Source organism: Rattus norvegicus, chromosome 1 (genome assembly GCF_021556685.1).
Source record: "Rattus norvegicus strain SHRSP/BbbUtx chromosome 1, alternate assembly SHRSP_T2T, whole genome shotgun sequence".
Lineage (NCBI taxonomy): Eukaryota > Metazoa > Chordata > Mammalia > Rodentia > Muridae > Rattus > Rattus norvegicus.
Window position 1 is genome coordinate 17,014,337 of NC_141534.1, and position 15,698 is coordinate 17,030,034.

A 15,698-nucleotide genomic window follows, 5' to 3' on the forward strand; every position below is an offset into this window, starting at 1 on the left:
GATGGTATTGAGAACTAGAATCCAGTGATCTGGAAAAGATCTATTCAGAAATAGATCAGTGATCTGCTTTGTTACCTTAGTAGCTTTATTTTTACACTTTTGCATGCTCTCCCATAGTTCAGAGTCATATACACCTTAAGTTCATAAAATTTTGTTAGAGCCAAGCATGGGGGCATATGCATGGAATCCCAGTATTTGGAAGGTAGAGACAGGAGGGTCATGTAGCCTTGGGTAGATAGAGCTTCCATGGCTAGTGTGTGCTAGAAGAGACCCCATCTCTCCAGCTGCTAATCACCTATAGTGTTTATAAAGTACCATGTTTAGTGTAGTTCTTGTGCAGTATATGTTTGCGTTAAGAACTGAAATTCTTACAGAATAGAGTTATTTCTTAAATTTTATAAAACTATAAAATGGCTTCATTAGTAAATCTGGGGTTATTGAGAACAGTGGCAGTCCTAGCTAAAGTAACATCAAGTACTTTCCTGTAGAATAGAATACTTACAAAATTCTGGAGAAAAATCCCATTGCTGTCACTATTGACGGATGGCGAAGCCAAGGCACCACAGAGGAAAATGACTCTCCTGGGGTTACAGAGGTGTGGGTAAAGCTGCCATTTGGCTTCAGGCTGTCTGACGAATGTCTCAGAGGATAGTGCCTAGGTGATTAAATGTAATATCCATAGCTTATAGGTCATTAATGTTTTCCATGTATGATTAAAAGCCCAATTCGGATATCATAAATCTCCTCCTTTCATGAAATTACATCATAACAGGTAGTACTGATTGTAGGATGGAGTTTTCAATATTGATTTTTACCTGAGTATAAGAAATTAAAAACTTAAGCTGCCATTGATGATGAAGGCCTGACAAACCCGCTTTCCTGTGTTCTGAAGTACGTACTGTTTCCCACACAATGGATCCTTGGCTTTCAAAGCCCAGACCACTAAGTGACTAAGGAGATATGAAAATTTTCATGTACATGATGGCCAGGAGTATAAACAAAACCTATGAGTCCCTCCCCAAGGCCTTTGTATGTGTACATGTATGTGCTCTAAAGTACAGTGAAAAGAAACCATGAACCATGTAGCCCAAAGCAGACAGCAGTATGGCAGGAACATCTGCAGAGGGACAAACACTCACTCCATCCAACCCTAACACGGTTTCCAATTTTACATGCATCTGCTTTTGAAGCTGGGAAATAAGCATTACACATGCTTTACTTACTATACCTGCATATTCCATGTAATAATAAACTGAAACCGTAAAGCAAGATGTGAAGCCTGGGAGTCCGTGAGCCGGCTGCAGCAGAGAACCCTAGTGGTTTTCCTCAGCTGAGCACTGTCATGTGGATAGGAAGGCAGCCAGAAGGGAGCAGCACTTCCTGCGGGGGATTTGTGACAGCCTGGGGGTGGGGGGATGCTTCAAAACATTTTGGTGTCTGACTTCTTTCAAGCAGATACAGTTACCACCTGCAAGTTGTTGATCCTCGTGCACTCCTCTGCCATGCCACGTAGCTCCCTGCAGTAACTGGTTCAGCTCTGCGAGGAGTGTCTGTAAGACATGCATGTTAGGATTTCTCAAAAAGAGATGAAAGGGTGTGGATAAGAATATTAAAGCTGTGAGCTTTGAACATAACAGGTCAATTAGATCTAAATTTTAAACATACAGATTGTATTGGTAGGAAGAACAGTGATACAGTGGAGAAATAGGGCTGTCCAATTGCAACATGGTGTCTAACCAGAACCTAAAAGTAACCTGGTAACCTCCAGATGGTTCCAGTTTGAAGGATAATCTAAAAGTCCTCTATAGCCAGCTATTTTACATGAGAAAGGCATATGTCTTAAGCTGATCTACTGGTGAGTAGTGGGGGGAAGTGAAGAGCTTACAAGCAGTTTCTGTTTCGAGTGTAATCTTCGTACACTTTGTGAATATGTCTGCAGGCTGTAAAGGTCCTCACCAGAGAACCAGGGGTGCTAACAATGCAGTAGGATGCTGATTTGACTGCAGAAGTCCACATTTTTATATAAAATGTGAGCAGGGCACCATAGAAATAAATACCATAGTTTGTGGTTTTGTTATTTTACTCCACTGAGAATATTTTAATTCACAATACATTGTAAAATATATCTGAATACTTTGAAATATACTTAATAACTTAAAAACATACTTAGTCACTGCTTTTTTCTGTTTTTACCAGTTAAAAATTCTTTGAAAGAGAAAACATTATACATCTTTAATGTATCATAATACTTTAAAAATGCAGTGTAATCAAAACTACAGGAGAAAACGTAGTTAAGTCCTGTTAACTTATTGCTGACGCCAGTACGTGTGTATCCTTGTGACTGCTCATCCACTCAGGTTAGATGAAGTTGTAGTTCACAAGTACAAAAGCGCAGAAAACCTGAGAAGTCCGAATGCCAGACTGTCCTTAGACACAGCTTTACACGCAGCAAGAAAGCAGCTGAAGGTTGGAAGCACAGTGTTCAAAGGGAAGAATACAGAAATCAAGAAGCATGGTTTCTGTTGACTTCTTGGCCCTGAAACCCACCCCCATACAGGCAGAGCTTCCCAATCCCATACCTGGAGCACTTTCCTCTGGGAGTTTTTCTACAGCTTTACACTTGCTTACCTTTTAAAGCTATCTTTAAATGGTTGAAGGTGAAGTAAATGTTCTTGTTACTCTGCAAATAAGTCCAAATTAAATACAAGAACATTAGACACACACACACACACACACACACACACACACACACACACACACCCCTCTATAAGGAGTGGTGACTTTTGCACTGAAATAGATAATTGGTATGGAGAAGTGCCTGTCACTGACAGTTGCTGTAATTCGTGGCTTCTCTCAGGGCTCTGCCCTCTGGACTCAGCCAGCATGGTCTGCAGAGAATGCTGGGTATTAGCTGGCTCTTCTGTTTACATACATGAAGTTGTGTGTAAATATCAAAAGTCTATAACGTTACAGGTGCTATATCACATAGATGATTTATTACTTTAAAAAACCAATGTTTCATGCTCATTAAATATGTTAGAGCTTGGTATGGTGTCTCATGCCTTTAATCTCAGCTCCCTAGACCTGGAAGGTCTCTGTGACATGGAGGCCTCCCTGGTCTGTGTAAGAAGTTTCCAGGACAGCAAGGTTACAGAGAGACTCAGTCTGTCTTCTGTCTCTGTGTCTTTCTGCATCCCGTCTCTCTCTCTCTCACACACACACACAGATAATTTATTTAAATAATTTTACAGAATAACTTGTATATGATTAAGTACATACCTATCTTCCCTATTTTGTCTGTTAGGAAAACCTGTCTTGAAGTATACCTGTCAGTCAGACAGTAAAAATAATATGTTTTTATTTGTGTTCTTACTACTATTTTCTTCCTTGTTCGCTGCAGCTACATGGTTCTTTTGTGAGTTTCCTAGAGTAGCTCTGGGTTCCCTGCTGCTTTGACCTTCTAAATGGATTTTGTGGGTCCCGTTTGCATATCAAGAATAGTTAGCCCTTCTGTCATCCTCATCATTTGCTTTGAGTCTTTGTGTAAACAGCTTTATTGGCATCATTTACATGCAGTAAGCTATGCATTTTAAACATATGCTTTGATAATTTACCTCCTTGCAAGAGCATCACATCAAGTCTCAGAAGTGGGCATTCCCGCCATCCTTCAGTCACTTTATGCCCCATTTTAATTGCATCCTCTTTTTATTCCTCAAAAGTACTATAAATTAGTGTCCATGTTCTAGAACTGTTTATAATAAAAGATACTGTATACACCATGAATTCTTTTATGTCTTCATTTTTTTTTCGTGCTTAATTATTTTGGTGTTCATTTATGTTTTAGCATCTATCAACAATTCAGTTTACCTGTGTGTGTGTGTGTGTGTGTGTGTGTGTGTGTGTGTGTGTGTGTGTGTGTGTTGATGGGTATCTAGCTTACGCCATTACTTGCAAAGCTGTTGAGTCTTCATGTTCAAGTTCATATTCGAAAAATGCTTTCATTTCCCTTACGTAAATTCATAAAAGTGAAAGGTCAGGATCATATTGGTAATGGATTTTCTTAAGCCAGGTTAGGCATGGTAGTACATGTGTAATCTCACTACTTAGGGGACCCAGGGAGGAAGATGGTTAAGTGTGAAGCCAGCCTACACCCTGCAGAGGCTGTCTGAGGAAAACCAAAAGGAGCATTTCCCTCAGGTGTTCCAGCTTCTTCATGTCCTTGGCAAACCGGACATGGCAAGACATCTCCACTTTAGCTCTTCTAGCAGACAGACTTGCTGCTTTGCCCTGTGCCCGAGTCGCTCTTCCCTGCTGACTCGTGATACTTTCTTAGGCACCTGTCCACCATCTTTGGAGCTTCTTCAGAACTTGTTTACAATTGGACCGTATTTTCCGCTTCTTGTTGTTGTTATTTAAGTTGGCTTCTTTTCTGTGTTTGGATGTGAGATCTACATGCAGCTGTGCTCAGGCGTGACTGACAGATACTCCTCCCAGTGTTTTCCTGTCTTCTAATAATTTTAACACTTTGAAGAGCAGAACACTACATTTTTGAGGTACAGATTATCAGTCTGTTCTGCCCTGGACTTTCTTTGGCTTACTCTGTAGTCCCAGAATTGTTCTCCTGTGCTCCATTCCTGGACTTTCAGAACTCTATGTTTTATATGGGCTCTCGCCACAGGGCGTGAGGTATGGATCAAAGTGCATCTGAATGGCCAGCCGTCCCAGCACCACTTAATGGAATATGTGTTATTCATGGCTGCCTTATTTCTTGTCTGTATATGCTCTGGGTCTTATGTTCTGTTGGTCTGTTTACCATATGCAGACGGTTGACTGTGTAGCCATCCAGTTGCTTCTGTATATTCCTCTCACGTCTGTAACCTAACCGAAGTCAGCGCCTAGGTCTAGTGGCTGATGTGGTAGTTTTCTGCTGGTGTTTTATTATTTCCTTCAGGTATTTTTACAGAGATATAGAGCTAGTACTTTAGAGCCACTGTCACCTTAAGTTTCATTCCCTAGATGCCTCGTTTTTCTCTCATGGCTTAGCATGTCATAGAAAATATCTTGCAAAGAAATCGGTTCCTTTTTTCCCCTTTTCTGTATTTGGTTCATTATTTGTTCATTATTTTTGACCAAGAAAGTAAATCTGGTTCCTTTTATTATATTTTTATCCAGAAATATGAAAACTCATTGCCTGTCATTTGCTTTTTAATTTATATCATTGTAGGGCTTCATTTGTTTAAATAAAGATCAATCCGGTTTTGTCGTAAAAATATTGGTAATTTTTGACCTTTTTCTGACTCACATAACCATATAACGGAAAGTCTGTGAAATATAGCAAGTGTGTTTTTCTGAAATACACACATACCTCACCTCACCTCATTTTTCTGTTTGTAGGAGTAGACAGAATATGATGGCTTGTCCATTGATTTAATGTTCTTCTGTTTGTGTCATTTTCAGAAAGCCCAGGGAATCATTTTTAAATAATGTTATGTATTTTTCTCCTTTGGGTCAGTTTTTTCAGATTCCTTTATCCAATCAAGTGAGAGAATGTATTCAAGCATCTTATGACTAGTAAAGGACAGAGAAGATGCTGTTCTCAGCACTGGTCACCACTGGTCGACACTGGTTGACACTGGTTGACACCGGTCGCTACCATTATCAAAATCAACACCATTTAAGCCTGTGTGTCTGTCTAGGTATTTAATCCAAAACAAAATCATGATAAGAAACAAAGCTGACTACGAAAGTGCTTTTTCATACAACATCTACAACACAGAAAGCCAAAGCATTGTACATATCTAGTGACAGAGAAAAGTGTTTTAAGATTGATTCTTAGATATTATAAAACATGGTCGTTATAAAAATTTGTATTTAATTTGTTTTTAAATTGAGAAATTTTTAAATTATACTTTTAGTGGTTTGCACTAAATAGCTATGTGTATAATATTTAAAGAGATAGAAATATAAAGACAGACTTAGTACATGGGTTGTGAGTGATTATTTTTGTCCTTTGTTGTGTCATTACTAGGCATTAGAAGTATTATGTGTATGTGTATAAATATGTATTAGGTTTACATCTCAATTTGCATTGCCTTCAAAGCTCAATTATAGAATAACCTGTTGTAGAATTATCAATTTTCCGTGGTTTCATGCCACTAATTTTTCATCTTGCCAGTCATGTTGCCTTCTTGTTACTTAGCAATGAAAAGGTACTGTCGAGCTTCTGGCTGCTTGTTGTTTTCATCCCATGGCTTTAGTATTTGATTATATTTTTGCTGTGATTATCTGAACTACCTTTAGATTCTTTTTTCTTTTTAGTGGCCCAGCAGGAGGCTGAAATGTTGAAGCGCTACAGTGGGACAGTCCCGTTACCTGGGATCCATCAGAGTGAGGATGCTCTATGCACCTGCCCTAAACTGCCCCAGCAGGGCTCTTTCCAGATCGATGAATTTGTCAACACTGAAAATAATTCATCAAGAAAGATTCAGCTTGTGAAACAGAGACTCGAAACTGTCACAGTATGTTTTTTCTACTTATTTAAATTTTTTGATAGTTGAAAATTTAAAACCATTATCATTCAATAAAGATTAGCATAAGGAAGTTACTTAATTTCTTACAGTGAGATTTACTTTTATAGTTCTTTCCAAGTACTAGTTTTGAAGCCGCAATAGTCACAGCATAGATTTTGACTAACTTACCATGGTGTCAGGACTTACACTTTAAAGACCAACTCAAGACCAAATAATAGTGTTCTGAGCCAAGTGATCCTGACTAGCAATTGTCACATGAATCGTCATCGTGGGCAGACTGTCCGCAGGTGACACTAGGATCATCAAAGGCAAGCTTCTGCAGCTGTAGTAAATTCTCACCTAGAGTCTGTTTCTCACTGCCAGCATTTCCAGAGAATGCTGGAAGATCAGGTAGTGTTCAAACAGGATTTATTACTGCCCATGCATTTGAAGTCTTCTAAGTCTTTCTAAAAGCTGACTTTGAGTGTTTCTTGAGCTTTGTGCACATCAGAGTCACCTAGCTGACTTTCTCATGTCACTGACTACCAGGCTCTGTCCCTACAGATTTTGACTCCATATATCTGTGAGTGTTCATTTCTGGCAAGTGTCCAGGTGCCAGTCAGCACACTCTGTTAGGACAGCTAGCCTGGCTCAGTCCCTAGCACATAAAGCGTCACACACTGGTAAGAGTGCTGTTTAGAGCAGCTAGTCACTCGCACATGAAATGTCACACATAGGCATTTTGTTTCCTCATCCATACCATCAACTTCTTGAAGGCAGTTCTGATCATCTTTTTAATGGAAAAAGAAGGATGTCAACAGTGTTGAGTGGGTCTGGATAATTGCCCTGAGAGTCAATAAAAACTGGACAGAGGGACACCCAATTCCACTACAGCTCGGTAAAGCTACATAATAAGAATGGCGTTCCCTTAGAAATGTCTGGGTCATGACCCAAAAACTAATTCACTCTTGGTACTGGAAGTTTTATTCGGAAGATAATGATGTCTGTTGGGGTATCGTTCCCCACCTTTTATGGAAACCTCATTTAAAGTCCATTGATACATATGTACATATCTTAGAAAGTTTCTACATACCTACGTAAGTAGGCTTACTTATGGCTCTTTAAAAGGCATTAGTTATCCCTCCTCATATTGCCTGCTCCAACTTGCCCTCCCATCTCCACCCCACCTAACTCCCCTTTTCTGATTTCTATTTTATCCCTTTGAACACCATATTCTATTTCCTCAAAAACCTCCTCAGTTCATGTCTATCTACTTAACCTCTGCTGGTATTCTAAATGAAGCTTAAATACAGAGCTGCACCAAACCTGCTGGGCAAACCAAAGTCAGAACATTCAAATTGATTGGTATTCGCAGAGAACTGATAATCTTATTTAAAGTAAGAATGCTATTAAGTAGATGTTGTGAATTACAGGACTCAGTGGCTAAAGTGCTTCCCGCACAGTCATGAGGACGTAAGCTTAGTTCTTAAACACCCACAGTAAAGCTGGCATGACCATATGTGTCTATCATCCCAGCACTGAGTAAGTAGAGAGCAGAGGATCCCTAGAGATTGCTGACCACCTAGCCTCGCCAATCAGTGAGCTCCAGGTTCAGCGAAGACCCTGTCTTAGAAAATAAGATGGAGAGCCATGGAGGCAGATGTCTGCCATTGACCTCCGAACTCCAAGTGTACACACAGGTGCACACATCTGCCTGCAGATGTGCATAGACCACACACACACACTCTCTCTCTCACACACACACATACTCTTGCACTCACACATACATGCACTCACACACAGGCGTGCACACACACTCACACCCACACACATGATTGTGTACATTAATAAGAAAAGAACAATACAGGCAAAGCATATCAGAAACAATTTAGATTATTTTATAAAATAGAATAACATAATTTTTATCAATGAGTAATCTGAGAATTTGATTTAAAAAGAAAGACTTCCTGGCTAAGGTAAAAATAAAAAAATAGATAAACTTTAAAACTCTACATTGCAAATAGTAATATGGACAGTTGATACTCAACTCCCCGATTAATAAGGTAAGATGGAGAACTAGTCCGTCAGCATGCCTAAGGATGCTTGTGAAGTAAGAGTGCATTGTAAGTAGCTCTAGGGACAAGGCCTTAGTCATCAGCACACGGGCTCCAAGCTCTGCCTGCCTTGTGACTCCCGAGGCCTCATTTTCCACATGTCTGAAAGTGAGGACCCTGATATCGCTCACCGTACTGAATTTTAGAGATTCATAAGGATCTCATAGGGATGCCATTCTAGATGAAATGTCTCATCGGGTGTCTGAGATATGAATGGTAGCTATCTGCCAAGAAATATTTCAGCTACCCTTAGCCTTCTGCAGGTGGGCCAGGAAAATAAGAGATGAGGATGAGGACAGTCTTGTCTTACCAGATATTTAAATATGTCATAAAACTGAAATCATAGGTAATGTAATGCAAGTTCACAAGACTAGATATTTTAGAAGGGACAATAAGAACCATAATATTAGGAAACATAAATATAAAGTAGCTGAAAAATGTACGTGTTAGGCCATGTGTGCAAATAAAATCTCACTAACTAGAAGTTAAGTGTGAGCTTAATAACTATGGAGATGGGCACAAAGGTCACGGAAAGATCACTTGTCTACTGTGCCCACAGCCCAGAGTTCAGTCCACACTACCCCACACACACCCCAAACCTAGGACTATGTGCTGCCAAATATTTCTCCTATGTAAGTGAATAAAAGACTTGCTCAACTAAAATTAGTAATTCTTCCCCCATAATATTAATAAATTTTAAATTTCTGTCTAATAAACATGAATGTATATATGTGTATCTATACATATGCCGCAAACACCAACATGCAAAAATGTCAGCACAAGATGTATTAATAAAATGGTCTCATTAACTTGTGAAAAAGAAAAACAGTTAACATTAAAAAAAATAATAAAACCTCAAAAAATGGGTAAAAGAAATGAGCTTATAACTTAGGATTCCTTCCTTACCACTGATTGCCAAAGAAGCTAGGTATCACTGGGAACAGTGAAGGGGGCGCTTTGTTGATGTGCTTTGCCTTCAGTGTAGATCAGGAGGCTCTCTCTCTCCTCAGAAAGAGAGTGCGGGCTAAGAAGCTTAACCACTCTTAAAAATATCTATCTCCTTTGACCCTAGCCGTTTAGCTAGCCTTTGCCTGGGGCTTCTTGAGGAGTGGAGCACCACAGCCTTGTTCATAGGTTGTTGCTGTTCCCATCAGTCTGGCAGTGCTCCCGCTCCTCCCCGCTCCTCCCTGACACAAACCTGGACTGCCAGGACTGACCCTGCAGCCTTGTTCCTGCATGTGCTTGTTCTGCCCCTTTTTCTGCCTCAGAAGGTGTGCTAGGGTATGAAGCACACTATTCACAGGTTTAGATTTAGTTGCAAAGTAGAGATTTGTGTATTTTGCTTTTTCAGTGTTACTCAGTTAAAATGAAGACTGTATGACTTTATATTTGTTTCAGTGTTTTATTTCTTATACATTTTAGTGTTTTTAATATAAGCAATCAGATGTGTTCCACATTTTAGAGGAATTGTAATAGATATGTTGCTTTTTAAAAATTAGAGAAAAAAATGCATGTCCAGTAGGAGATGAAGGACTCCTGGTCCAGTATTTGTATGACCACGTTTTTATAGACACAAGAATTACTATGCCCTGGGCACTGACCCCTGCCTCCACTCACTCCTCAGGCAGCAGTTGACAGCTCAAAACTCCAAGCTTTCATAACATGGTTTTGATATTATTTTATGTCTTCAGATAAATGAAAATAAAACAAAATTAAATGTAAAAGAAAATAATGTCAAAAGATATTTTTGAGAAATTAAATCAAAGACAGGAGAGATAAATTAGTAACTTTTATGAATTAATTTATATTTCCTTAATTATTCAGCTTTTAACACGTTTTCATTTTAAATTAGAGAATATATATGCCTTGGATTGATATAGCAGTTATCTTTGGAAATAAATCTTTGACCAGTGTCTATGGCTTAAAAACAAAACAAGAAACACATTGTTCTTCCTGTGTGAAGAGATTTTACTAAATTTTCTTCATGTTATGTATGGTCCATTTTCTATCAGTCTGGTATAAAGTAATACAGGAACAAAATATTTTTATCCCACCTTTGTCACAGTGCCTTTTCCCTTGTTTCTTGTAATTATATTTTAGAAACCTAGTCTCTTTATGAGGTCCTCTAGTTATATATAGAAGCTAAAAAATATTCAGCATAGCCTTTTGTTACTAAACTACGAATATTTTCTAATAGAACTCGGGCTTAAGGTATGGTCGGTGTACATTTAAATTACACGGTTAATCTCATCAGGTGCTTCGTGGGTGTTTATTTATTAGGAAAGGACGTAAATGTAAGCGATAATCTGGTCCTTAGAGCCTCGTCATCCAGCCATAATATAAACCATTGTTCCATGGTCTGCAGACCTGACTACTGGTCCCACAGTTAATCCTACTCCTCGCTTTTTAGATTGAGAGATTTGCCCTCATGACTACGATCACAGTTGCTTAGAATCTTGGGTACCTGTCAGGAGTGGCCAGTCCAACAAGTAGTTTATCTATAAAACCAAATCTATGAGAGACTGTCTTCTGATGACAGGAGACCCTATCTCTTCAGTGGCTGGACCACTCAAGACTGCCCCCATTAGCCTGAGCCCAGCTTAGTCGTCACAGGGAGTTTGCCAGCTAGAACCATAGAAGCAAGAATAGAATGACCTTAAGAATTATTTATGTCCATTTTCAGAAAAGGTGATTTTCCTTTGCAGAAGCAATTCATCTTGTAGAGATTAATGATAAGCAATATGTTTCATCACTTCTCATCATAATGTATTTCTGGCAATTCTGTAAGTGTTCTTCCTGCTTTGTTATAGTTAATCCTCCAGTAATACCTTAGGGTAGTGAGGATTAGCACCTTGCTTTCGAGAGAGGAACCTGAAGCTATAGACAAGAGGTACAGTCCGACAGACTGCAAGGTTGGACCTGAGATTCAGCCCAGCGAGCAGGATTCCCAGTTCTCCTTTAGAAACTGAATTACTGTCGCCATTTAAACAGTGCCTGCTTTTACATTTTTACAAGAAAACTTAGTGCTCTTCTTTTATCCTTGTTTGCTTGTTCATTTGTTTGTTCTAGACTTGATGTTGGTTGTTGGTTTTTTGGTATACCAGGCTGATGATAAATACTGGTTAATTTTAATTGGAGTTGAATATTTTTGTTGTTTTTATAGTAGCAAATTTTCAACTTGTCCATCATTTATTGATTTCTACTACTTTTCCTTTCAAAAGTGATCATTGTGGCCTTTCCCATGATTTATAAGCAATCTGTTTCTACTTATCTATGGTATTTATGAGATTTTTATTAGATTAAGAATTGCTAATGTGGAAATTATATGCATTGATGTCAGTCATAGTAGTAACTTTGTACTTTAGCCAATTGAGAGTTTATCTTCTCAGACCTATTTCTGTTGTAGGACAGGATTTTGATATTTATGCCAAGCTTATTGAGGAGACAAATCTCCCCGAGACAACCAAAACTGGAACCGCGGAAGTTTTGGCATTGGCAAGTTGATCTTACCAGTAAAAGGAATTAAGTCTCTTGAATTTATCCTATTTGCAGCTCAACAGAAACAATGTAGACTGACAATACAGGGAGACAAGGAAACTCTCAAATGCTTGTTTACATCATTAGAAGATTGACATCTGAATGTTTTAGAAAGAGCAATACTTTATTTAAACAAAATTATGAACACTTGTTTATTGTACTGTATTTCTTTTAGGAGGTGATACGATCCTGTGCTGCAAAAGTAAGTAGCTGTTATTACCAGGAAGACAACTTTAAAACTAAGTTTCCATTGTGATATATGAACAAATTGGATTGCACTATTATCGAGGTGACAGCTCCTGTAAAAGTTGTCTGATGCGTACTTTTCTTATTGAGCTTCCATTTTACCAGAATTATGACACTAGCCCCCCAGAATTGATTAAGGAGAGTATTTGTCAAGTAGATGCAGAGGTTTGAAGATTCACCATCCTAGTTACTGGGTCCAGCACCCAGCAGGCATCCTCCTTTTACAAGCACCCTGTTTACATGTGACCTTTAAGCAGTTAAGGAGTCACAGTGCAGTGCCTTACATCTTCCCTCCTCTTCTGACATCTTACCATTTAGTAACTAGAACTATATGTCCCATAGTAAAAGATGAGACATCAGAAGAATTAGGATAGTTGGAAGACATCTTCATACAGCGTACTACAGAGGAAGAAGGTAGGCATCTGCAGCTGTGTGCAGAACCGTGGCGTGAGACAGACCATGCCAGAGAGTACCAGGCTGACCCCAGCACTGAGCTACTTAGTATCAGTCAGGACCCATCACACTTTACCTAATTATCAGTCAACCGGATATCGATTATAGACCAAGGGAAGGAAGATGGGGAGGGGAAAGAGAACAGGCTGTGTTCTGACTTGGCTGCAGATGTTCAGGAAGCTTATTCCTGATAGCAGTGAGTGTTGTAGTGATTAAGCTCCAAGATTACCAAATCCCCTTAAGTGTGTAATATGTAGAAAACTGGTGGCAGCTTTCTGACTAGCGCCGACCTCTCCTTCCCCAACTCTTCCCCTCTGCTTCTCCCTGTCCCAGATGGGAGCTGTATCCTTCTCTACTAATACTGTTGAAATGTCAGTCGAGTCAGCTTCTCTGTACATATTTAACTAGTCATTAGGGAGGATGTACTCTGTACATATTTAACTAGTCATTAGGGAGAACGCCCTGTTAACCCGAAGACTCCCCGAGGGTAATAGGTAGCATCTTTCATTGTTGTGTCCCTAGCATTTAACACATGCAGAATGAACCCTCCTCGAAACTATAATTACATGTTTGAAAATTAAAATTAGGAAAGATTAACATTATTAATGCCTTTTTATACTATTTTAAATAGCTTTTCATCGAGATGTAATTCATACACCATAATGCCCTTTTTTATTTATTCTTTCATACAAAGCATCCAAATGGCACTTCCCCCTCCGTCCGCTCCTCCCAGCCCCTCACCACATCAACCTTCCCTCCCCTTCAGAGGCACTCCTCCTCCACTTTCCTTCAGCGTCCGAGTTGTCTCCCAGGGATAGCAAACCACACAGCATTGTGAGATGCAGTAAACAAGGCAGCTCTGTGAGTGCAGGCTCTGCCACAGAAGCCTGAGTGTGGTCCACAGAGCACATGTAAAGAACCAACTCCAGCAGGTTGGCCCTGACCTCCACATGCACGCCTACATACATCGTACACAATAAGACAAAAGCATGTATAATAATAAATCTCAAAATTAAGTGCATAGTTCACTTTTTAACTATATTCAGCATTATGCAAGTTCTCCACATAGAAACGCAGTGTCTATTAACAGCCCTTGCTAATTTATGAACATAGCATGTGTCCATACAGACTCAGGTAACTGTTCATGTGTTGCCCTAGATTTTTTTGCATGTGGAAACTTTATTTAAATAGAGTCATATAATATGCTGTCTTTGGATTTAGGAATTGGCATTTTCATTTTACAGAATTCTACTATGTAATCCAGGATGCCCTCGCATCCCCTGAGTTTACCTCAGGGGTTTACCTCAAACTCATTGTGATCCTCATAGCCCTGTGTCCCGTGGGCTTGGATCGGAGGCATAAGCAGCACGCCCACCTTAGTGTGTGGCCTGTCAGGACTGTCTCTCTGTCTTCCCACGATCCCCATGGATACTGTGCATCCTTTGTCAAACGTTCATCAGCTCACCAGCGTCGGGGTTGTTTCTACCTCTTAACTTCAGGCCAGCACTGTTATGGCCATGTGTTGGAGCAAACAGTATTGTACAGCCTGTGTTTTTATTTCTCTGGGATTTGTGTGTGGATGGGAAAGTTTTTGGATCACATGATAACTATTTTTAACATTTTGAGGAATTCTCAAACTCATATCCAAAATGGATAAACCATTTTAGAACCCGACAAAAAAGATGTGAGGGTTCTAGTCTCTGCTTGTCTTCACCAAGACTTGGATTCTTTGCATCTTTTAAAGTTTCTCTCACTCTAGCCAATGAGGCATGGTACTGTTGCTTTTGATTTGCCATTTCCTCACAGCCAACCAGGTTGAGCATTTTCAGCATGTGGTTTTCTGTCTGCTCTGAGGAAATACTTGTTGAAATTATTTGCCATTTAATTTTCATCTCTTTATTATTCACTTTTAGTGATTCTGCATACACAGACATATGTACATGTGCACATACATAGTGTGCTGCTGTCTTTCATATGCAATCTCTACAAAGGTTTTATGCCTCTTGTATGCTCTCTCCACTCTCTTGATGATGTCTTTTGAAAGAAAAACAGTTGTAACTTTTTGTGGTTTAGTTTATCTTCTTTGTTTTATCCATCTTTTTTGTAGCATATACAAAGTAGCATTATCTAGCCCTAAGTCTTATATATTTATTCCTTTGTTTTCTTCTTGAATTTTTTTATAGTTTCGGTGATTTTAGCTATGTGGTTATTTTTGAGTTAATTTTTAAAATATAACTTGGTCTGAGAGGTCAGTTGCATCCAGCTGCTCAGTGGTTGGGCTGGTCCCTTGTTCACTTTGTCACTGCCACTGACCCAAACAGCCAAGTACACTGTGCAGCCAGCCTCTCACATGCCACATCCTGAATAGTAAGGTTTTGGCACGTGCTTGACAAAAATAGGAGTCTCTTTCTTTTCAAACTCTCAACCTGACGATTACATTTTTGAAGGCTCAGATTATCTTATACAGTTATTTTAGTGACTACGAATATTTTTCAATATGCTTGGGATAGAACATTCACAGAAGCATGTTATATGGGAAGACACACTGGATGAAGGAATTTCAGATAATAGCAGATAGAGAATAAAATAAACTTTGAGGGTGGAGAATGATAGAGTGGGAAAGGCTGTTGTGTAGAGGAGGATCATGGGAGATTTCCTAGAGAGAAACATTTCATAAAGACCCAGAGCGCTAAACTAGGAATAAGGCTGATCAAGGATCAGAAAAGTTACTTTGATTAACTGGGTAGTGATGGCCAAAGGCAAGTGAGGTTTTAGGACAGGACTAGAAAGGTGTCACAGAGTAGATTGTGCATGCTTTTTAAAGAATTTTGTCAGCACA

General features: G+C 39.3%; 1 protein-coding gene across 9 annotated transcripts in view; it reads left to right on the forward strand.

The window, feature by feature from the left end:
• Nucleotides 1–15,698, forward strand: part of Ahi1 (Abelson helper integration site 1) — a 130,362-nt gene that overhangs the window by 35,076 nt on the left and 79,588 nt on the right. For 5 of the 9 annotated variants that reach the window (XR_015625042.1, XR_015625028.1, XR_015625034.1 and 2 more), the window contains 2 exon segments: nucleotides 6,319–6,518; nucleotides 12,336–12,362. Coding sequence is in view for 4 of the 9 variants with exons in the window: in XM_087559570.1 (XP_087415696.1) it covers nucleotides 6,319–6,518; nucleotides 12,336–12,362 (227 nt within the window). In the remaining 5 variants the exon portion in view is untranslated. 9 annotated transcript variants of the gene reach the window in all.